The sequence below is a fragment of the Oncorhynchus clarkii genome, chromosome 32 (genome assembly GCF_045791955.1).
Source record: "Oncorhynchus clarkii lewisi isolate Uvic-CL-2024 chromosome 32, UVic_Ocla_1.0, whole genome shotgun sequence".
NCBI lineage: Eukaryota > Metazoa > Chordata > Actinopteri > Salmoniformes > Salmonidae > Oncorhynchus > Oncorhynchus clarkii.
Window position 1 is genome coordinate 34,232,173 of NC_092178.1, and position 24,268 is coordinate 34,256,440.

Sequence of the window (24,268 nt, forward strand, 5' to 3'; positions counted from 1 at the left end):
CCTTAGACTAGTGCCAGGATCCAAGTCCAAAAAAAATAAAAAAAAAAATAAAAAAAAAAATAAAAAAAACACATTCTCCATTCCTTGTTCCAGCCTGGTGTACCTTCAGCTGAACCATCTCCAGCATTGACAGCCAACCCACAGGATACAAGAGTGATCCAGCACAGGGAAACACAGCACCTTCCCCATAATTGCAACTGGACAATCAGAGGCTTCCCAGACACAGGTGAGAATAAGCATTTTGTGTGGTTGCGAGTTTAAATGCTTTGATATACTGGTAGACAGGGATCACAAGGCCTCAGTCAGAACAAGATAAATAGGTCAACCAAAATCTACCCATGGCAGATCTATAAACATACTTGGTGACGCATGTAAACATGCACATAAGTTCAATCAGTTCTATTCAATTGTTGAATAAGTAAAGAGGCAGTACTTTTTTATTTTACACTTTAAATGGCATTGTAATTATGGTCATTTGACAAGCTTCACTAGGCACAATTTAGTACCAATTGTGTTAACTTACTATTTTGCCTGGTAAATTCCAGTGGAAACAGTAGTGTAAAGTGCTACCAGTTCTATTAAAATGGCCAAAACATCCCTGTGGATAGTAGTCGTCTCTAGAGATGCACTATAACAATTACAGATGTATTAAAAAAACAAAAACACAAGTCTCAAAGTTGAACCTTTTATTACAATAGCTTGTAGAAAAAATTCAATAATCTCCCGTTGAACTCCTAGCTTCTCTGCTGGTTGGAGCCTGGTGCGGCATCAGAACTCTTCCCTTAAGGGAGTGAGAAAAGAAAAATGGAATCAGTCGCTACAAACTGTCATCCATTGGAAATGCGAATCAAGGAATAACAACGCAACCACACCATTTAGACTAACATGTTGAAGAACAGTTCAACCAACCCGCAGAACCGTTTCCGTGCTTTAGGAGAGACCAGAAAGGCCCCTGCTCCGGTTTGTACAGACAGTCTCTTCAGTTAACCTGCAAAAAAAAAAAAGGTACATAAGTCAACTTCCACTAATAACAAAGCAACATTGCCAAAAACAAGGATTTCCATTCGTTTAGTATAAAGCACGTAACCCTGTAAGGTTGATGTCCATGCCTCTCGGAAATCTAATTAACATGATACAAAAATCATAATCAAAATGTGTCAGTTTAAGCTAGAGATTGGTTGGGTCTCAATCTACCGCATCCACTTATGTCACACTTGCGCATCTGCAGTGGAAGGTGAGAGAGCTAGAGCGGTGTTTGTCAGACAGACATCCTGAAAATCTGTATTCACAAAATCTGTCGCGTCCAAACGGTTTGACCCTATCAACTATTATGACCCCTCTATGGAAAGATGACTCACAAACACGATGGTGTTCTACGTTTTTCTCTACGACCCCCACAAGAGTCTTGGGACTCGTGTAAAGTTGGTACAGCTGATCTACCAACTTCTGTCTGTAGCGTGCAAATAGTTTGGGCTATACACTAATTTGACACTGCTGTGGAAAAGGTGAGACTCAAGAACATGTTTGTTTTTGCCCTAGGACACCCACAGGCCTCAACTGGTTCCCCCGGTACCAGTTGAACAAAGTACATATGGAGACTTTAATATCTCAGATATAGAACAGACTTCAGAACAAACATCTCTTAGATGTGTATGGGCTAATAGCAGTATGGCTAAAAATACTTTCTAATAACTTCATACTTCAAGTCTTAAAAATAGCTGAATGATCCTTAAGACCTTAAATTCCATATAGCTTAGTAGACCCCCCCCCCCCCCCCCCAGCATGGCAAGGGCTTAGATTTATGGGTTAAGAGACAAATGCTTCAAAAAGGTAGACAATGCATCTGCAACACTACATCAATTCAGACTAGTATTTGTCCTTTGGTGCAATGAGTCTTCCACCTAGCCACTCGGGGAGGTAGCTTACCATGTGTTAGACCAGGAGCAGCTCATCAGCCTCCTACAATCACCCGAGGCCCCTGCAGTGAGAGAGAAACAATGAGTTCGAAGCTAGGAACTTGGGAAAGACATTCCTATACAAATAGCTGTGGAATTGAGTGCTAAACTACATGGATGTAGAGGATGTTTATGGGAATTTTAAATTACAAAAACTATAGTACAGGCATGCACTAGATTTAATTGACTGACATACTGTAAAATGTGAAAGTAAAGAACTTGTGCCAAAAAGACATACATAAAAAAATAGAGCAAACCCAATAATACGGGTGCATTTTGACAAGTAGTAAGTATATATATATCCTAGGTCACTTTATAGCTAATGTTTTTGTAACTTCTGTGGTAACAGGCAAATGAGTAAGAGCCATAACACCAATCATGCAAATACGTGAGAACTGGAAACGGTTACAAAGCAAGGTAAGCTTGACTTGGTTGACACTGGAAAAGTATTGTTATAGCAAATCCCCAAAACGTCAGGACCTATGAAGACGCTTTCACCTTATACCTCATGATGGGTATTTGCGACGTCGGTCTTGCAGAGCGAGTTTGGAAAGGGCATAGCCCTTCCAGTAGCAGCCCTAAGGCCCTGGAGGGTAGTTCTGGCATCACACTCTGAAGGGGATACGGAGAAGCAGACTGACCACTCAAAGAGGAGACCTCCGAGGGTAAATGGATCACAGTGCAGACAGACACACGACAGCCCTGGGGCTGATTTCACTGCTCATGGTAGTTCTCTACACAAGATGCTTAGTCCAAGATTACCAACACTAAGTTTGCTGCATGAGACACCGTTTACATACAAGCTGCTACATCAAGGTTGGCACAGTCCTTGTGAACTGTACAGAAAAACCCTTTACAATTCATTGGCTGGCTGGCCACTGGCTTGAGAATGTCACTATAATAAGGACAATTGACGATACTTTGACGCATGAAATGCACAAGGGGGGGAAACAGGCTGCCATTTTTTGACAGTGCCACAGATCATTTCAAAACACAGGAGAGAGAAAGAGAAAGTGCCTTTATGGCAGCTGCCACACTAAAGTGAAGTGCTCTTTATGCATATCTAGGTTGTGAATGACGCAGATAGACCCAAACCCAGTATCTTGACTGTCCACCCCGCCCAAGAACAGCCCAGTGGATCAACACATTCTAGTTGAGCTTAGCAATACTCCAAAGTTACATTCTACATAAGTTAGGCTGTTCCCTAAATCAGCAAGGTGATTATTATTACCTCACAGTAAATAAATTAAAGCTGGGTCTAACAAAAGTCACATTAAACTAAAACCTTCCTAATTTACCTTGGGGAACAAATGAAAGTAATGAGTAATGAGCCGTAAACCATGAAAATTGGAGGTTGCCGATAATGCATGTCCAAAACAAAAACGGGCTACTGGTATGTGACAAGACAGCATTTCTGCCTATGACAAAGACCTCAAATATTAGTACAATTCACTGCTCTAGTATTTCTACATTGAGAATGCTGTGGACATGCCCGAATACCCATACTTGCGTTCTAAATAGGCTGAGTATGCAAAAAAAAAAAAATCTATAGTATGCAACATACTGATAGAGTATACTTTAAAATGCCCTGATGGCACTCATTTCAGCTGACCAATTAGATATGGGGATGCGCTACCAAAATCAAATAGTGGGAAAGAATACAATCTCGCATGACTCATTCTCAGTGTGAGAAAATAGAACGTCATAAAATGTTAATTTTTTGTAAATAGTATGGTTTATATGCCAGAATGTTAGACTAATTTTGGCTCTTCATTTAGTAGAATTCAATGCACTTTCCCATACTTCAATGGAACAGGTGGACTGGGAAAGATATAGGCTCTCTTCAAGTAGTCAAACAAAACGAACCCCCTTCATTCGGACGACGTCGAATAGCAAAGCTTCTGCGGCGGTGTTCAAATGTAGGCTAAGTAGTTTGTTCACCTTAAAATGATAGTGTTGCACCGTAGGCTAAATCTTTGAAACCTAAAGTTGATCTGTTCTCATGGAAGTGTGTTTTGTTCTTACTAAATACTAAACCATCTTTTGATTACTGAATGTGTCGGCACCAGGGACTCTGGATGTGTCTGGGTTGATGTCATGTAGATTTATATATATATTTTTTAATTCAGTCCTCCTGTAACATTATTTAAACATTTATGATCAAGCTGTTGCAGTCATCATCTCGTTCCCAATGAAGTGCTTTAGTGTATTATGTTGCTGACCAGCGGTGTCAGAAGGTGGCCCAAAAATTGCCAAAGACTGCTGCCACCCAAGACCGACTTCACTCTGCTACTATCCGGCAAACGGTACCAAAGCATCGGCTCTCGGACCAACAGGCTCAGACAGCTTCATAAGACCACTAAATAGTCGAATGGTACCCAAACTATCTGCACTGACCCTACAGTCACTAGACACATACACCAGAGTTTCCCAAACACCAAGGTGTGCACGGTTTGGTTTTTGCCCCAGCATTACACAGCTGATTGAAATAGTCAACTAATCAAGCTTTGATAATTTAATAAATAAAATAAAAATTAAATTCAGCTGTGTAGTGTTGGGGCACGTTTGTTTTTCTCCCCCCTCTTTGGGGTCCCAAAGACAGAGTTGTGGAAACGCCAAGATTTTTTTATTTAGTCGCTCAGTAGCAAAAAGTTAACGCCTACTCATTCCAGGGGGTTTCCTTTGACTATTGTCTACATTGTAGAATAGTGAAGACCTCAAAACTATTAAACATATGGAATTGTTTAGTAACCAAAGTGTTAAATCAAAATAAGATTGTTAAAAGTATCCACCCTTTGCCTTGATGACAGATTTGCACATTTGGCATTCTCTCAACCAGTTTCATGAGGTAGTCATCTGGAATACATTTCAATTCACAGGTGTGCATTGAATTTCTTTAAATTCTTAATGTGTTTGAGCAAATCATGTGTTGTGACAAGGCAGGGGTGGTCTACAGAAGATATCCCTATTTGGTAAATGACCAAATCCATATTATGGCAAGAACAGCTCAAATAAGCAAAGAGAAACGACAGTCCATCATTACCATAACCTCTTGAAACTAGGGGGCACTATTTTTATTTTTGGAAAAATAACGTTCCCAAAGTAAACAGCCTATTTCTCAGGACCAGATGCTAGAATATGCACATAATTGTCAGATTGGGATAGAAAACCCTCTAAAAAGTTTCAAAAACAGGCAAAATATTGTCTGAGTATAACAGAACTGATATTGCAGGCGAAACCCTGAGGAAAATCCAATCAGGAAGTGCCTCTTATTTTGAAACGGTTGTGTTCCTATGCATCCCTTTTGGCCATTGAAAGGGATATCAACCAGATTCTTTTTTTCTAAGTATTCCCTAAGGTGTCTAGAGCCTTTAGACGTAGTTTCAAGCCTTTATGGTGAAGAATGAGCGTAAACGACTACATTGCGTAAGTGGCCAGCTGAGGGCTCTGAGTGATTCTTGCGTAAAAGACAGGTAGTCATTTTTCCTCTCGCTCCTACTGAAAAGCCAATTGTCCCGGTTGATATATTATCGAATAGATTGTTGAAAAACACCTTGAGGATTGATTATTAAAAAAAAGTTTGCCATGTTTGTCGATATTATGGATATAATTGCATTTTTTTCAGCGTTGTCATGACCGCTATTTCCGGTGGATTTCTCAACATAACCAACAAACGGAGGTATTTTGGGTGTAAAAATAATCTTTATGGAACAAAAGGAACATTTGCTGTCTAACTGGGAGTCTCGTCAGTGAAGACATCCGAAGATCAAAGGTAAACGGTTAATTTGATTGCTTTTCTGATTTGTGACCAAGCTTCCTGCTGCTAGCTGGACATAATGCTATGCTATCGATAAACTGACAAATGCTTGTCTTGCTTTGGCTGTAAAGCATAATTTCAAAATTAGATGACAGGGTGATTAACAAAAGGCTGAACTGTGTTTCACTATATTTCACTTGTCATGAATATGAATATTTTCTAGTAATATTTTTGGACCGCTATGCTAATTAGTGTAGTTGATGACAATTCTCCCAGATCCAGGATGGGTAGTTCCAAGATTAAGACATGAAGGTCAGTCAGTACGGAAAAATGTAAAACTTTGAAAGTTTAAGTGCAGTTGCAAAAACCATCAAGCTCTATAATAAAACTGGCTCTCATGAGGACAGCCACAGGAAAGACCCAGAGTTACCTCTGCTGCAGAGGATAAGTTCATTAGAGTTACCAGCCTCAAAATGCAGCCCATATGAAGTGTCCATTTGGAGATCTGATAGTATTTATAATTGGCTTAACGCACCACCAATGAGCTGTGGAGCTACTCAAAGTAACCAATTCCTTCAACTCAAAAAGAAGCACTGCTTCTTATCTCTTGCGCAAATAGCCTTCAGCCGTGTCTGTCCCGAGCTCACTGGCACAGGAAACTGAGGGCCCAGAATATTTTGCACAATATTGCAACATTCGCTAGTGCAAGTCTCTGGGCCTGACCCAAGTTAAGTTGATACAATGTTTCAAGTTCATTGCAGACAGGCCCATGCATAGCCAATGTGCTTTATATGATTTAAAATATATACTCTACCTGCAAGTTGCAATGTTTTTGTTGGCTTTACGTAGACTAGTTTCACATAGTTGGCAATGGAAGTTCCCTTTCAGTTTGTGTCATTTACATAGAATGTTGAGTAGACCATGACAATGATTTGGAAATATGAAGAGCTTATTATTAATGAAACTTACAGGAAAATATGCACATGAAAACCATAACTGGCACACAGATCGGTAGAAATATATAGGCATTCCACATAAGAAAAAAAAGGTGGCTAACTCCGTGTAGCCCTTCACTGGCAACTTCAGGAGAGTAAGGGCAGAATCTGCAAAAGCCAGCAGGAGAATTGTTAAGGTCTTTTTCTTCTGGTTGTCTACATACGGAAGAACGTAAAAACATTTAAAAAATGGTCAAAAGGTCAAAAGAATAGACGACTCAGTCAACCAAGATTTTTTTTAAAGTCGGGGACAGCCCCAATTAAGATTACTATATTGAATTGGAAATTATCCATTATCAGGCTGGTTAATTCAATGCCTGTCTGTTGAATTAGGAAAAACAATCACCCACACTTGGCCCCGCCCCGCCTACTCAGGAGCCGCATGCATCACGGTATGTGACTATGAGTAAAGTATGTAGTACGCTAATATGGGTATTCAGACAGTCTGAAATCTGATAATACTGACTCGTTAGAGGTTCTTCTGAGTTTTGCCTTAATATTGAAATGGACAGGGAAAATATCGCCAGCCAGTGTTTCATTGCAGACTCCCAAAACAAGCCAGTCCATGTAGAGCACACGTCAAGTAAAAAAGAAAAGGTCAACAGGATGATTCTCATTTCCCCAGACAAACCCCAACCCCCCCAGAACAAATGTCAAGCCCTGAATATTGTTTGTTTACATCAACACTATCTCTATTGCAAATAACTAGTTCGACTTGAGTCAGAGTCCTGTGCTCAAGTACTACGATACACCTTACTTGCAACATTTTGGCCTAGGTATAAAATGTAGGCTACTGTATCAAGGTTTGCAATATAGGCAAAGTAAATGCTGTTGTAATACTAGGGAAACACTGGACAAAAGACAAGCTTCACAAATCACTTCTATTACTTGATGAAATAGGATGTCATAAATAGGATATCAACAAAGCGCCGCCCACCAACGATTTATTGTGACTACCAATCGGTTACGAGTCCCTTCTACAGTGCCAAGGAAGCCATGAATTCAATGTCAAAATCCTAATGCCAGCTAAATCCAACACCACCCCCCCCCACACGTTTGTGAGAACTTTGCACTTGGTTTCAAAAGGTCATTACAGCTTGAAAGAGAAGGATCTGCAAAAGGAGTTGTGTTGACTACACTGGCCTAAAGTAGAGTTGAGGGTATACACCATCATACACTATTCATTGTTGAGCCAGTGACACAGCCATCCATATACAGCTCGTTTCATAGAGACCAGCTTTGGTCAAAAAATGAAAGGGAAAATATCAGATACTGCACAGGCTAAAAAAACAAACATTGCCACAAGTTCACATACAGGAGGGAGGAACAAGTACTGCACTGTGATTCCATTTTTCAGAAGTGTGATGCCAGAACCCCTGTATCGTCACATTACGTGAGAGGAAGGTAGAGCAGTTAAGTTTGGCATATAAACAAATCATAAAACAGGAACACTTACCTTCAGTGGCTCTGTAAGCATACCTCTCGCTGCACACAAGTCCAGGCTCTACTGTCCACTGACTTCTGCAGAACTACTGATCTGCAACGTAATCAACTGCCGGAGCCTCTACTGTGGAATGGGGCAGGCTGGCTGTTGGACTTTATTGCACAGCTACTGCACCCCCATGCACTCACGACACTTGAATAAGACAAGCCTCTCGCTCCTTATAGGTACGCAGGTCTCCTGAGTCTGCTGAAGGGTGACGGGGAATAAGGGGAAGTTCTACCAAAGACTTCCATCGGTTATACAAGGTCTTTGATACAAAACTATCAGAGTGGAGTCCTTCTATAATCCATACAAGGCCAGGACAACACTATTCTAAAAATATATATACACTGAACAAAAATATAAAAACGCAACATGTAAAGTGTTGGTCCCATGAGCTAAAATAAAACATCCACACGCACAAAAGGCACATCAAATTTTGTGCACCAATCCATCCACCAGGTATACCATATCAAGTAGCTGATTAAACAGCATGATCATTACACAGGTGCACCTTGTACTGGGGACGATAAAGGGCAAATAAAATACGCGGTTGTCACACCGGCCTCACAACCACGTGTAACCACGCCAGCCCAGGACCTCCACATCCGGCTTCTTCGCCTGCGGGATCAGAGACCAGCCACCCGGGCAGCTAATGAAACTGACGGGTATGTCTGTAATAAAGCCCCTTTGCAGGGAAAAACTATCTATGCTTGGCCTGGCTCCCAAATGGGTTGGCCTATGCCCACCCATGGCTTTGCCCCTGCCCAATCATGTGAAATCCATAGATTAGGGCCTAATGGACTTATTTCTGTTGTCCAATTTTCTTATGTGAACTAATTCTGTAAAATCTTTGAAATTGTTGCATGTTGAGTTAATATTTTTGTTCAGCATATATATAAAAAACTAAGGGGTGGTCTACATCCCCACTACAGGTGCATATAAACAAAGCTAGCAACATTTTAATCATTAGTTTGTCCCCTGATCTGTGATTCCATCTGCAAATGTAAGAGTATGATACTATGGCTGTGTTTAGGCAGGCAACCCAATTCTGATTATTTTCTCACTAATTGTTCTTTTGACGAATCAGACCAGCTCTGAAAAGATCTGATGTCAAAATAACAATTAGTGGGACAAATAACAGAATTGGCCTGTCTGTATACACAGCCCAAGAAGCTAAAATAAAGCAACCCCTGGAAATTCTTTGTTAACATCAGATCTCCACAGATCAAGTCTAAATTCCATTTAAAATGAAGTCAGATCATTCTCAGTATATTGCTACTACTGGGCCTATATCCAACTGAGTTGCCTGTAGGCCTACATTAGTATGCAAGTTGACCAACTTGGTGAGTAGTCCAGCAAGAGCTGACCGAGTACACCTAGAAACATACACCCTAACAAGCAGTGCCAGATCCAATCAGGAGGTCTTGTTATTCAGCCATTCAGGCAAACTGGATCCCATAGTCTCCCAAATCACCTAGATCCATTGGCAATAACACCCAGTAAGAATATTAGATGGGGTGTCTGTTCCAATCAGTCGTTAAAATCAAAACTATTTCACCAACTGGTACCCTGTTACAATACTGAACACCGACTTGAACCTTAACTGCCAACTCTTCACTAAGGCAAGACTGTCTTCATCAGGTTGGTCTGTTTAAGACAAGTCATAGGAGTAAACTGTATTAAGTGCTACTCAGTTAGGCCTATGATTTCTTGGTTTAGAAAGGTCTCCTTACACACGGCAACCTTTAATAAGGTGGCCAAACCTGTCAAAGAAGAAATGTACAGAAAACAAACATTTAATGGTTTACATTACTTTTGTCAAGGTACTCAGATATTTGAGTAGACAACGGGTTAGATAAACTGAATGTTTAGTCATTTGATTAACATGCTCCACAACCATGATCAATCTTTTTGCTGTAATTCTTGAGCTCAATTTTGCCGAAATTGTAAGAGCCTATTGAGTTCAACTACATAGTGACTGGTGCTATTTCCATACCGATGTAAAAAAAATAAAAAAAATATTTAAAAAGGGTGATAATTTCCTCTCTTCAGTAAAGAAATGTTCCTACACAGAAAATGTTAAAATATTTTTTTTTACCTAAAAGACGAATCTATTTTAATTGCTGAGATATCTACCCTTTGGTGTGTGTCACCTTAAGTCTCAGTTGGAAAATAGATTTAGAGGTGTAATCAAAGACTTAAAAAAAAGTTGCAAAGTGCTGGCACTTTCATAACACATCTTCATAAATGCGTGAAAGATATCTGCCCTAATACTAGGGGAAGTTTGAGCCCATTATTTAATGGGCTCAAACTTCAGGTGAACTTCTGGCTACCATTGGTCTATGCATCCAGATTGAAGAAAGGTAGTTTAGCAAGACAATGCTAAATAGCTTAGCACAAAGATGGGACGTTCAGGCAACACCCTCAAGACTTCTGGTCTTTGCGCTAAGCTAGCACAAACGCTAGCATTGGATCGCGAAACTACCCCTTTACCGCTTCCATGATGGTTTCAGACTTGTCTAATCTGCATGTGAAAATTCAAAGTGACAGTGGTACTCGCTGGAATGAATCAGTTCACACCACTCTTGGTTTATCAACAGCGCTTAGGCTAGGAGAGCTACTAAAGAAATCCAGGGAAAGAGCCATAAATAAAAAGGAGGCTGAAAAGTTCTAGGTTAGCATTGAGGGCAAAACCACACGCTACCGGTCCCCCTCACAGTTTCTCGTAATAACATGACCATTTGACTAATGACTTGCACACGTTAGACAGTGGCTGGAACTAGAATTTAGGTTAAGATTTGTAGATCCTTTTCATACATTCTGTTGTATGATACATTCATTGGAATGTAACAGATTACATAATGCAATGCCAAGAGACTTATGAATGAAGTGCTGCTTTTAAAAACATTAGAGATGGTCAAGGTGGACCTTGGTTCAATATGTAGCCAACTTCGGAACAGTCCAACATAACTCTGTTATCAACGCCAAAGAAACAGCAGTTGTCAAAGACCATATCACTTCAATTAGGGCTAGACAAAGTCATACGTTTAAAACAATTGTTAATGAAAGTTGAAAAACTGAACCGAAACTGTCATTTTAACAGACTTTCCAAGGGCATTACTAAATCCAGATTAAAAAAGAAAGTGTTTTATTATAAACAAAACACTGCTAGAAGCATTAGTCACGTTTGACACCAGGACTGCTTATTTCCGTTGTCAACATTGGGCCCCACAAGTACAATTTCTACTTGGCCCAACTGTGCTCTAAAATGTCAACTTTCTTGGCTTTAGCAATACTGTCTCAGTATGCATATTTGTTCAATTTCATTCACATGGGAACATGGTGATTAATAACATTAAAAAGTCACCCCCGGGCATTCCAACATACTAAATCCAGGGTAAGCTAGGCAATATATTAGTCAATAATTGACCCACTTATTAGATGGCGGCTAGAGCAAAAGGCTTGAAAACTCCTGCTGGGCTTATTTAGGGTAACTTGAAATTGGGCTAAAATAAACTTTAAGAGGGTTTGGAGAGAACCAACTGAAGTCTTTATTGTAAAGTTACATGTTTTTACTTCAAATCTTAAATGGCACAAAACACAGCCATTGAAAGGTGAGAAAAGTTGACATTTATCACCATTTACGACACGAGTCACAGAGCATGATACAACTGGAAAGAAAGTTATACATAGGTGAGATAGCGCTATGATCACTGAGGGTGACCAATGTATTAATTTCACACTACTCCAAATACAAAATCAAAAAAAGAAAAAACCTAACTTGCCATAAAAATGAATGAGTCTTCAGGCTAAAATGCAAGAACACTTTCAACTTAAATACAACAATTATGACTCAATGTGAAGATGTTCAGAGAATCTACACAAAAACGCTGCTATGAATGACACTGAACAGATTTAAAAGCGGGGCTTCTTGGCAGGCCCATCAAACTCCTCACGGACCCTGCCAAACCCTTGGTTGTTAGGACCCAGTCCCCCCCGGCCTCCCTGAGGGAAGTTTCGCTCATTTCGCTATTGGGATTAACAACCATACCAAGGAGCCAGATTGGAGGGGTGGGGAGGGCAGTGCGGTGCACACAGTTCAAGTCCATATTGAGGGGAGGGGGTAGAGAGAGTTGGTTTTGTTTGAGAGCCATGACAAAATAAACAGCAGGAGACATGTCCAAGGGAAACGTTCGTTGAAATAGTTCCAATACGCAGATCCACAGGTGCCACAGGTAACATACAGAGAAGGAAGAAAGGGTAATGTTTTCGTTAGTTAGGTCCTACCATAGTCTGCTGTGCATGCCAAAGGCTGGGCTACATCATTCACTACTGGCATCAAGTGGAGCATTTTGGGGAAGACTGCCGGTTTGCTATGGCCCAACGGTTACATTTAATGCCAAAAACCTACAGGTAGGCCAGACAATAAATGCACTTCAGCGCTACAATTCCACCTTCTTAAAATTCTTTGTGTAGAACTATATCAGGCCTATTTAACAATATAGCTGTAAATCTGTTGCTCGCGCTGCCTCTATTGCTTAAAACACACTAGTAGGATATCACTGCACAACTACAGAATTGCTGACCTTTCAAATGGCAATAAAATAAAAATGGGAAAAATATGATTTTAATCAATGAGCCCACAAAGTCCTACTCATTTGTTAAACTTGAAGCTTTCATGGCCTTAGTAAAACACTGGACCGAGGGGGGGTAAATTTCACATTACAAACTACAAGTGTAAGCGAGTCTACAGGACTGCCAATAGGCTAGAACTAATTAAAGTAGATGTTCATTAGCCTAATCCTGACATGTTACTTGCAGGGTCTACGCTTTATAGAGTGCCATTTCACCAACCAAACCTTCTACAATTTAATAAGCATCACATATTTGGAAATATGCCAGTAGTTGACGCAAAATAGGTCCATATTGGTTAAGACTCAAAACTGAAGTTTCACAGCAGTTGTCAAATCCAGATTATCTACTGAAGTTCCTGGACGAAAAGACCATGTTCCATTTTGCATACACACAAATTGCCACCCTGCTGCTGTACAATTCCGGTGGCAAAATAAAATATTTTTTTTCAAAGGTGAAATTTCCCATTTGAAGTAAATCTCAATGTTATGCAAATGGAATGTTTTAGGTTCCTTAAACCATTTTGTGATTTGGCTTGATTGAGAAACTCGCCCCAGCCACGATTCACTTCCTCATTGTTCGTTGTGCAGCATCAGAGCATACCAAAAAACATGTCCTTTTAGAAACAGACACACTGTCAGTATAGTAACGTAGGTCTTTAGATGTTGTACACATGACATTCCGAACTTTATTCACAACGTTATGTTCCATTTATTTGACAAGCCATTTCTTCTACCAGCTGTGTTGCACAGTCTGTGTCCATGTACTATAGGGACAGGCTCAGCCTGCAAAGCTGCGTGAGGTAAACAGCGCGACTCAAACAAAATGGATCACAACGTTGAAGAAAGTTAGGGGAAACAAATTGTGTACAACATTAAAGACCTACGTAACTATACTAAATGGATGTGTTTGGGTGCTTTTGTTCATGTCTTTGGCGTGCCCTGATACAATTCCTCAGCGCTCCTTGTGTCGTATCGCGGCTGGGGTAAATTTCTCAAAATAAGCCACATCACATTGGGTGTCTGGACTAGAGGTCAACCGATTCTGATTGTTCAACGCCGACACCGATTGAAGGACCAAAAACGTTACCGATTAAATCGGCCGACTACATTTAAAAAAAAAAAAATTTAATCATGGCAAGAACAATACTGAATGAACAAAGAACACTTATTTTTTTTACTTAATATATAAATAAAAATCTATTTAGCCTCAAATAATGAAATATGTTCCGTTTGGTTTAAATAATGCAAAAACAGTGTTGGAGAAGTAAACGTGCAATGCTCAGAACATGAGAACATAGGAAAGCTGGTGGTTCAATATTCCCGGTTAACCTCTTTGATCTCTAGGGGCGCCATTTCATTTTTGGATAAAAAACGTTCCCGTTTTAAGCGCGATATTTTGTCACGAAAAGATGCTCGACTATGCATATTCTTGACAGTTTTTGAAAGAAAACACTCTGAAGTTTCAGAATCTGCAAAGATATTGTCTGTAAGTGCCCCAGAACTCATTCTACAGGTGAAACCAAGATGATGCATCAACCAGGAAATGAGCAGAATTTCTGAAGCTCTGTTTTCCATTGTCTCCTTATATGGCTGTGATTGCGCAAGGAATGAGCCTACACTTTCTGTCGTTCCCCCAAAGTGTTAGCAGCATTGTGACGTATTTGTAGGCATATCATTGGAAGATTGACCATAAGAGACTACATTTTCCAAGTGTCCGCCTGGTGTCCCTGCGTCGAAATTGGAGCGTAAAGCCAGGTGCAATTATTTTTCCATTTGAGAGCAAGGAGAAACCAGGCTTCCACGAAGGATATATCATTGAAGAGATATGTGGAAAAACACCTTGAGGATTGATTCTAAACCACGTTTGCCATGTTTCAGTCGATATTATGGAGTTAATTTGGAAAAAAGTTCGCGTTTTGAGGGCTGAATTTTCGTTTTTTTTTTTTGGTAGCCAAATGTGATGTACAAAACGGAGCTATTTCTAATACACAAAGAATCTTTTTGGAAAAACGGAGCATCTGCTATCTAACTGAGAGGCTCCTCATTGAAAACATCAGAAGTTCTTCAAAGGTAAGTTATTTTATTTGAAGGCTTTACTTGTTTTTGTGATAGTTGCCTGCTAAATGCTAACGCTAAAGCTAATGTTAACGCTAAATGCTACGCTAGCTAGCTACTGTTACACAAATGATTGTTTTCCTATGGTTGAAAAGCATATTTTGAAAATCTGAGATGACAGTGTTGTTAACAAAAGGCTAAGCTTGAGAGCTAGCATATTTATTTCATTTGCGATTTTCATGAATAGTTAACGTTGCGTTATGGTAATGAGCTTAGGTCTATAAATAGAATCCCGGATCCGGGTTTGGTCGTCGCAACAGGTTAAGTTATGACTCGTCGACTATTTCTCTACCATTTGAATTTAATATCTTTTTGACTATTGGATGTTCTTATAGGCACTTTAGTACTGCCAGCCTAATCTCGGGAGTTGATAGGCTTGAAGTCATAAAAACAGCGCTGTGCTTCAAGCATGGCTAAGAACTGCTGGCAAACGCAGTAGTGTGCTGTTTGAATGGATGCTTACAAGCCTGCTGCTGCCTACCACTGCTCAGTCAGACTGCTCTATCAAATTATAGACTTAATTATAATACAACACAGAAATACAAGCCTTTGGACATTAATATGGTAAAATCCGGAAACTATAATTTAGAAAACAAAACGTCTATTCTTTCGGAACCGCTCCGTATTTTATCGAACAGGTGGCAACCAACTCTAAATATTGCTATTACATTGCACAGCCTTCAATGTTATGTCTTAATTATGTAGAATTCTGGCAAATTAGTTCAGTTTGCAACGAGCCTGGCGGCACAAACTGTTGCGTTCAGTGCAAGCAGAGTCAGGGTATATGCAAGAGATGTGACAATTTCCCCAGTTAATATTGCCGGCAAACAGTAATTTATTTTAACTAAATATGCAGGTTTAAAAATAAAACACTTGTGTATTGATCTTAAGGCATTGATGCTCATGTTAGGTACATTTGTGCAACGATTGTGCTTTTTTGCAAATGCGCTTTTGTTAAATCATCACACATTTGGAGAAGTTGAAGTAGGCTGCGATTCAATGATAAATTAACAGGCACCTCATTGATTACATGCAACACAGGACAAGCTAATAGTAGTATAATAGTAATATCAACCGTGTGTAGTTAACTAGTGAGTATGTTAAGATTCCTTTTTTTTACAAGTTAAGTTTAATGCTAGCTAGCAACTTACCTGGCTCCTTGCAGCAACAAGGTCCTTTTGGCGCTGCACTCACGTAACAGGTGGTCAGCCTGCCACGCAGTTTCCTTGTGGATTACAATGTATTCGGCGTCCAAAAAGACCGCTTACCGATTATGAAAACTTGAAAAATTGGCCCTAATTGAGCGGCCATGTCAATTAATCAGTTGACCTCTGGACCCTTCTAGAACATTTCAGTTTTACATCAAAGATAGAGATTTACTTCAGATATAGGAATTATGTATTTTAAGGTGTCCTAAACATTTGTTGACCTTTTACCCCAGTCATATTCAGAATACTTTGGTTTGAATTAGGCCATGTTTCACACTTTAAAATGCCTAAACTCTAAAAATGAATGTTCACCTATAAGTATGTTGATCTAGGCACATGGTGTAAAAACTGTATTAATCCTTGATTCTACTTGGACACAATATGCCTAACAAAAGCAGGCTTAGTTAAGGAAGGCTTAGCCATAGCCATTTTCTTCAAACAAATAAATGCTTGGCCAATTAATTGTAGTTCTAATGTCAACAATAAATGCATCCCAATTTGTCATTGCGTCCGTGTGTGTAGCGGCAAGACCAGACAGTAACATATCTACTAGCCATCTTCCCTTCAGAGCAATCTTACCTTCCCCATGCGTTCCCTGCACTATAAAAAGGTGGGGTCATTTTGCATTGCTTGCGCCGAAGAACAGAAAAACTGACACGTGGAGATATCAGTAAGACATGTTGTCGAACTGCACAATCCAGTATCGAAAAGCAACATCTGCTCACCTATTGCAAAAGCAGCTGACCTGTTGTGCCGTTTTTCCTGCCAGATTGTTTTGCCACCCTTGAGTCAAAGCGGCCGTGTGCCATTACACAAATTGATAGATCCTTGACAGTATAAAAACTTAACTCATACAAAACGCAAGCTGTATCACTTTTAAAACGGACTTAACAGCTTTGCGTCAGAACATTTAAGGAAGTTACCAGATATTTAACTGGTCAACTTATTAATTGCATTTAGCCTATAGCATAAAAAAAGGACATTAATACACCTGCCTGCCATAGGCCTAATGCGGATGCCTTCATCACATTCTGGGCTTTAGAGGGTTTCACCCACAGGGTACAAATAGCACACGTTTCCAAGCAGTCAATGCAATGCCTGTCATCCTCAGTTCTTCATATTCTGTTATGCAAGTTGCACTAAGGAGCTTACCCATTAGCTCAATGGTATGTCAAGAGACATTTGCTTCATAATGCAACCTGTACTAAAACCCCTCATTTGAATTGCTTCGACAAGGTGGTGGCTGGGGAAACATTACAACAACTAGGTAGTCAATCCATGCCACAATAGAACATTGCAGGAAGTTCACTTCACACTTGAGGCCCCTAAAAATATTTCCAGGTTACACCAAAACAGCATCTGTACCATTTCATGTGATAGCATGAAGTTCAATGAGAGTATGGGGAAAGTACTAAATCCACAAATTGCCACAAAAAAATGCTGCCGGGTGACATCTTTCCACTTGCCAAGAAAAAGTGCCTGTCTGGCTCACACAAGACAGGGCTTGCAACTGGTCCATTACACAAAGAAGGAGCTTTGAGAAAGCACTGGAACACAATTCACCGGGTTTAGTACAGGTTGATTATTTTCAGCTGAAATACAGGCTGTAAGAGTAGAGGAACTGAGGGAACATGCTGTTGCTGAAAACAGCCGTTGAGCACAAATTTAATCTCAACATGGCAGAGATGCCGCAGAAGATGCAAACAAGCTTCATTTCTTCCACACGCTTCCAAACTTGGCCGACCGGAGCAAAACCCATCTACTTCACTCTCCCTGATGACAACTACAGCAACCAGTGGAAAAACCCACACTCAACTGGGCCCTATTAGTGTTAGAATCCATTTGGAATACATTACCATTTCGTTGGGCATCATGGCTCCCCCAGTGCTGGGTCCCCCCATGCCTTGGTGTCCCATGGGGAACTTCTGGTTGGGTGAGCCAAATTGATTGTCTAGTAGAGACAACAGGACTAAACGTCATACATTAAAATGAGAGTCAGGGCAGCTTAAGGGCAATGTCGTCATATGCTTTTTTAAAGCAGTCAAACTAGGTACTCTCGTTCCAAAACACATTTCTGGGTCAAGCTGAAAATCAAGATATGGGTTGCAAGAACTCATTACAATTCATGAAAACAAATTTGTTATAAGATTTACTCACCAGCCATGCCCATGGTGCCACCCTGAGTCATTCTCATATCCCTCTGAAATCAAGACAGTAAGACGCAGCTCAGTTACAAATGTCAAGGTCTGAATGGTTGTATGATACTCTGCTCAGGTTAACTTACATTGTCCATGAAGTTGCCACTCCTGTAGGCCTCCTCACGCTTGCGGCGCATTTGCTCCTCAATCTCCCTCTGGCGAAGCATCTCTTCCTCGCGTATGCGACGCTCCTCCTCCTGCCTGTTATGCACACTGCCAAGTTTCAGTAACATTCCAATGAATAAATTGTGGAACAAACAGTAACTCAAACCAGTTTCAATACCTGAGCTGCATCTCTTTCCTCTTCTGCATCTCTGCACTGTGCATCTCTTCCATGCGCCGTAGTTCCTCCTCCCGCCTCAGCAGATCTAAACAGAGTGCAAGAACATACATCTAAGACAATGCTAAAAGCTTTTCTATTTTGAAAAGTGGTCGTTTGTCCCAAGCTAAACTTGCCTTGGCGGATCATGTTGGCCTGGTGCACATGGAACGCATCGTCCATCTCTCCCTCCAGTTTCTCGCGGGCTTCGCGAATGTTCTTCTCCACCTGCTGCCGCTGCTGCTTCTCCATGTCATCCAGGGACTTCCAGCGCTTAGAGTATTCAAACTCAAATGTGCCAGGACGGGCAAACCTGGGCGGTTCCTCCCGCTCCCTGCAGCCACAAGTTGTTAGAATAGAAAGTTGTAACCAAGACGTGCATAGAGGGGTACTCAACATGGGTAATCATTTTATCAGAAAATCAACTGAAATGGATTTTTAATCTCTTGAGTGTAAGGGGCAGTATTTTGATGTTTGGATGAAAAACGTACTCATATTAAACTGCCTATTTCTCAGGCCCAGAATCTAGAATATGCATATAATTGTCAAAAGTTTCCAAAACTGTCAAAATATTGTCTATGAGTATAACAGAACTGATATTGCAGGCGAAAACCTGAGGAAAATCAAACCCGGAAGTGGCCTCTATTTTGAAAGTGCCATGTTACATAGCCTGCCTTCAATCCATTTAAAGGGATATCAACCAGATTCCTTTTCCTATGGCTTCCCCATGGTGCGAACAGTCTTTAGACAGTTTCAGGCTTTTATTTTGAAAAATCACATCCATTTTCTCTCTCTACTAATGAAGCTACATTCCCGGTTGATATATTATCGATTATATATTGTAAAAAACAACCCGAGGATTGATTATAAAAAAACGTTTGAAATGTTTATGAACATTACGAATACTATTTGGAATTTTCATCTGCGATGTCGTGACAGCTTGAGCCTGTGGATTTCTGAACATAACACACCAACAAAATGGAGGTATTTTGAATATAAAATGAATCTTTAAGGAACAAAAGGAACATTTATTGTGTAACTGGGAGTCTCGTGCGTGCAAACATCCGAAGATCAAAGGTAAGCGATTTAATTTATTGCTTTTCTGACCAATCTACTTGGCTGCTAGCTGTTTGTAATATTGTCTACTGAGAGAGATGTGCTTACATAAACGCTTGGTATGCTTTCGCAGAAAAGCTTTATTGAAATCTGACACGCCAGGTGGATTAACAAGCTAAGCTGTGTTTTGCTATAATGCACTTGTGATTTCATGAAAACTAAATATTTGTAGTAATTTAATTTGAATTTGGCGCTCTGCAATTCAGCGGTGGTTGACGAAAATGGTCCCGCTAACGGGATGGGTGCATCAAGAAGTTAACCTCTTCAGTCTACCCCCTCCCTTTTCGAACATTCTGTTAAAAATCGCGCAACATTTCAGCGTCCTGCTACTCATGCCAGGAATATAGTATATGATTAGTATGTGTGGATAGAAAACACTCTGAAGTTTCTAAAACTGGTTAAATCACAGCTGTGACTATAACAGAGCGTGTGTTTCATCGAAAAGCGCAAGAAAAACTGGTCACTGAAAGCTGAAAAAAGTATCCATGCGCCACTTTCATGTATTGTTTAAAGGACACCAAATTAAATATGGAAACGGATGCAATTCCTACAGCTTCCACACGATGTCGGCAAAAACGTCATTTTCATTGACAAAAATCCTTTGAGACATGACCAATAGATCCGTCATTCCATCCAGCCTACAACAATCGATTTTGGAAGATTGAAAAATGGACATTGTTTTCTTGAGTAGCTGCTATTGAATACAGATCGCCCAGTGATCAATTTGATCGCTTATTAACGTTTACAAATACCTAAAGTTGGGTTACAAAAGTAGGTTGAAGTGTTTTGTCAAAGAATATAGGCAACTTATAATTTTTTTAAATGACGTTGTGTGTTGGAGAGCTTTTTTCCTGAACCAGACAGGCTATACAAATGGATATTTTGGGCATACATGGACGGATTTAAATCGGGAAAAAGACCAATTTGTGATGTTTATGGAACATATAGGAGTGCCAACAAAGAATAGGTAATGAATGTTTTATATTTTATTTCTGCGTTTTTGTGTAGCGCCGGCTACGCTAATTATTTTGTTTACGTCCCCTTCAGGTATATTGGGGTGTTGCATGCTATCAGATAATAGCTTCTCATGCTTTTGCCGAAAAGCATTTTAAAAATCTGACTTGTTGGCTAGATTCACAACGAGTGTAGCTTTAATTCAATACCCTGCATGTGTATTTTAATGAACGTTTGAGTTTTAACGAGTACATTTAGCATTTAGCGTAGCGCATTTGCATTTCCAGGTGCCTAGTTGAGACATCTGCATCTCAAGTAGGATCAAGAGGTTAACAGCTGTCTCATCTACCAACCCAACATCTGGTAAGCACTTTAGCTCAACAAATCCCACCTTAACGAATGCCCGTTTTGGACTTATAATCCTTCTTAAACATTGTGTTTGAGCTACTGAGTTGTGGGTTGTGGCACTGGATTTTTCTATTTCTGCACCCATGGATAGCAACCATTTGTCTGTGTGATTAACGGGGGCTGAGCTAGAGCTGTGTTGGTGAGAATGCACATCCAACCCGGAAGCCAATGTGTTGGAGGAAACACCGTACACCTGGCCAGCATGCACTGCGCCAGGCCCGCAACACCCGGGAGGCTGGGTCCAGATTTTTAATACAAACTATTAAAAGCAGAGACTCACGAACACGTTACATGTTTTGCTCTACGGCTCATACAAATTCATTTGTGGCGGGTTTTTGCTTTGGCAGTGCCTATTTTTATTGACATTTGCCAATAAAACTCAGGAATTTAAGTTTGTGTCTAAATGTTTTTTTCTACTTGAAGCCCTTGTTGTCCTGAAAATAAAATGGTATTACACTTCATCGTTAAGGCAAATATGGACATGCAGAGACATGAAAAGCAGATTGCTGGAATCTCTGTAATGATAGGGCTAGCAATGCAGTTTGCATGAAAATATCTGCCCGGGCAGCACCTGGCCACAATAGCTATATTTCCAATTCTCACCTTAACTCAAAATGAGCATAACATCCAAAGGTATACTGTGGTTGTGGTAATAAGAAAACAAAACATGCACACCTATCAAGCACAAAATCCCATATGCTATTGAATTAAAGCCATTTAGTTATATGAAGTGAGGGTTACTTATGATAGTTGTGGTTCTTCTGTGCCAGTTTCTCTGGTAGACCATCCTCATCATCATATTGTTCAAGAGGCTCAACGACAATTGGACGAGGTGACCTAAGACATTAAGAGTATCAATTACAGCGTAACAGCATGAGCCATTAGGAGAAAGCTTCATATGCATTTCATGTTCTACTTAAAAGTTGCCAAATAGATGTATACAACTTACGTGGTGAGCAAGAAGACGCCATCGTTGCAACGATCCAGAGCCTTTCGTGCAGCAGGCTTAGAGGCAAATTCAACAATGCCCTTGCCAGTGGAACGCCCGCGATCATCTACAATTACCACAGCTCTCTCTACCACTCCAAACTGGGAGAAGGCCTCCTCCAGTAGCTCATTGGAGACGAAAGGTGACAAGTTCTTCACAGACAGTGCAGCAGAGTGAGTTGCGAAGCGCACCCGAAGAGGTCTGCCTTTCATGGGCACATCATCCAGTTCAGCTTTAGCTATCTCAGCCAATGCACGGGATTCCTGGAATGGTAGAAATGCTTTTAAAATGTAACTAGAGGGGGCACTAAACACCAAAAATTACTTTATGGTAGAGCCAACTACCAAAATGACAATGGTTATGCAACCAGTGTGGTGCACTTACCAGGCGTATGAAGCCAAAGCCTTTGTTTTTGTTGATGAAAATCTCACTGGGCTCGCCATACTTCGCAAACAGCTTCTTGAACGTGTCATCTGAGATATCATTGGGAAGGTTGCCAATGAAAAGGCGGCATCGTTGAGTGTATGTCTTCTCGCCAGGTCTGCGCAGCGATGACAACGTCGCTCTCAACTCCTACAGACAGAGACAACGTTCAGTTTCAAATACTAAAATGTCAATGATAGTGTTACTTGAAATTAACCTTAATCGTAATTAAACTAAACCAAAATGTAAAAGTATTTGGGATAAGATTAACTATTAGGATTGTATGAAATTATCATGGGGACAAAGGATCCAGTTAATACTAGCTAGCTGGGGTATATGCATGTTACTCAACCGGTTTTACACCCCCCCCCCCCCAGTTGAAGATAAAGGCCCAACTTTTAGTTAACGTCTTCTCAGTGGCTTATTCCATGCGCTTGTTAACCGCGTCGTGTGGATGCATATATATATATATATATATATATATAAATAAATTAGCTTTCAGTAACATTGTCGAAATGTATCCGTGGTTTAATTTTAAAAATTTTGTTTTTAATTATTTACACCGTCGTCGCTAGATTCACACAAAATGGCCGACGTGTCTCCCATGTAACAGTTAGCCACCTAGCTTAATTAGCTAACGTTCGCTGGCTAACTCCGCAACGTGTTTCGTTTTGAACGGAAAGCTTTACTAGCTCAGTGGGTCCACTTGTATTTAACATAACACAGCTCCACAGCTAACATTAGCTAAAAGACAGTAGTTAATTAACATACTAATTACGGAATGTTAGTTTGACTGACTGACGTCCTTACTAACCTTGGGGTGCTGGGCTTCCTCGGCCTCCATTTGAGTATTCTGAGTTTGAGGTTCAGGTTTTTTGATAAAGGGTGCAGATTTATGCCCATTTCCATTGGCGTTGCCTGGTCTTTGCTGGTTCCTATTCATTTGGTTTGGTGGGGGAGATGAAAGTGCTGGTTTCTTCATTTGGTTTGGTGGGGGAGATGAGATTGCGGGTTTCGGAGGAACAGGCTTCGGAGGTGGGGACTGCATTTTTGGTTGACCTATCGGCGCTGCTGCTGCGGCTGCTGGAGGTGTAGCTGCGGCTTTCGGGGGTGCTGCTGCGGCTTTCGGAGGTGCTGTTGCGGCTTTCGGAGGTGCTGTTGCAACAGCCGGAGGTGCGGCCGCCGGTGCTGCAGTCGCTGGAGTTGTTGCTGTAGGCGCCGGAGGTGCTGCTACGGTCGCCGGAGGTGCTGCTGCGGCCGCGGCCTGCTGTTGCTGTACGGGGCCCTTCATGGTTAGCGCAGGGCCAGGAGTAGGTGGTGGCCGAATCGGTTGAGCGCCTGGCTGGGAATTAGTAGGTGGCATAGGCTTCTGAGGGGTCATCGGACGTATCTGGTTGGGTGGTTTTCCAAAGTTACCGGGATGAGGCCCTCGTTGAAAGGGGTGTTGGTTTTGTCTGAAATTATTCAGGTTACCCATTCCACCTCGCATCGGACCACCAGGCCCAGCTCCCCGGCGTTGAAATCCAGCTCCACGGTTATTTCCTCTAACGTTAATGTTAAATCTGTCCCGAGACATTTCAACGTTGTAGGATCACTGGATAAAATATGTAATATATCGTTAAGCGTAAACAAAGCGTTTAAGTATGTAGCTAACTAACTGCTTTTGTTCCGAACAGCTCTCCTTCTTTTCTAAAATGGCGATTCAAAAACGT

General features: G+C 40.8%; 1 protein-coding gene and 1 long non-coding RNA gene across 5 annotated transcripts; one reads left to right on the top strand and one right to left on the bottom strand.

The window, feature by feature from the left end:
- Window positions 1-715: 715 nt before the first annotated feature.
- Window positions 716-24,268, bottom strand: LOC139391986 (splicing factor, proline- and glutamine-rich-like). 4 transcript variants are annotated; one of them, XR_011629626.1, is made up of 12 exons: window positions 23,371-24,268; window positions 22,518-22,706; window positions 22,095-22,396; window positions 21,887-21,982; window positions 18,805-19,001; window positions 18,632-18,716; window positions 18,435-18,549; window positions 18,308-18,350; window positions 18,007-18,101; window positions 1,927-1,978; window positions 910-988; window positions 716-781 (listed from the first exon to the last, which is right to left on the bottom strand). XR_011629626.1 is itself a non-coding variant. In XM_071139599.1 (10 exons), the coding sequence occupies exons 1-10, from the start codon at window positions 24,130-24,132 to the stop codon at window positions 12,109-12,111; spliced, it is 1,998 nt and encodes a 665-aa protein (XP_070995700.1). In that variant the 5' UTR covers window positions 24,133-24,268; the 3' UTR covers window positions 11,721-12,108. The 4 variants fall into 4 exon arrangements, 1 of the variants encoding a protein (XP_070995700.1); XR_011629628.1 differs by having other exon boundaries at window positions 886-988; XR_011629627.1 differs by having other exon boundaries at window positions 873-988.
- On the top strand, window positions 12,182-16,686 carry LOC139391987 (uncharacterized). The gene is made up of 2 exons (XR_011629629.1): window positions 12,182-14,150; window positions 15,203-16,686. It is a non-coding gene; the product is annotated as an uncharacterized lncRNA (long non-coding RNA).

What these genes read in the sequence shown, in the direction of transcription:
- LOC139391986 (XM_071139599.1), bottom strand. Translation starts at nt 24,132, where the DNA reads ATGTCTCGGGACAGATTTAACATTAACGTTAGAGGAAATAACCGTGGA. An exon ending in GTGGCAACTTCATGGACAAT is followed by an intron (nt 18,351 to 18,434) that starts GTAAGTTAACCT and finishes TCTTGATTTCAG; the next exon opens with AGGGATATGAGAATGACTCA. An exon ending in TGGCACCATGGGCATGGCTG is followed by an intron (nt 18,102 to 18,307) that starts GTGAGTAAATCT and finishes TGTCTCTACTAG; the next exon opens with ACAATCAATTTGGCTCACCC.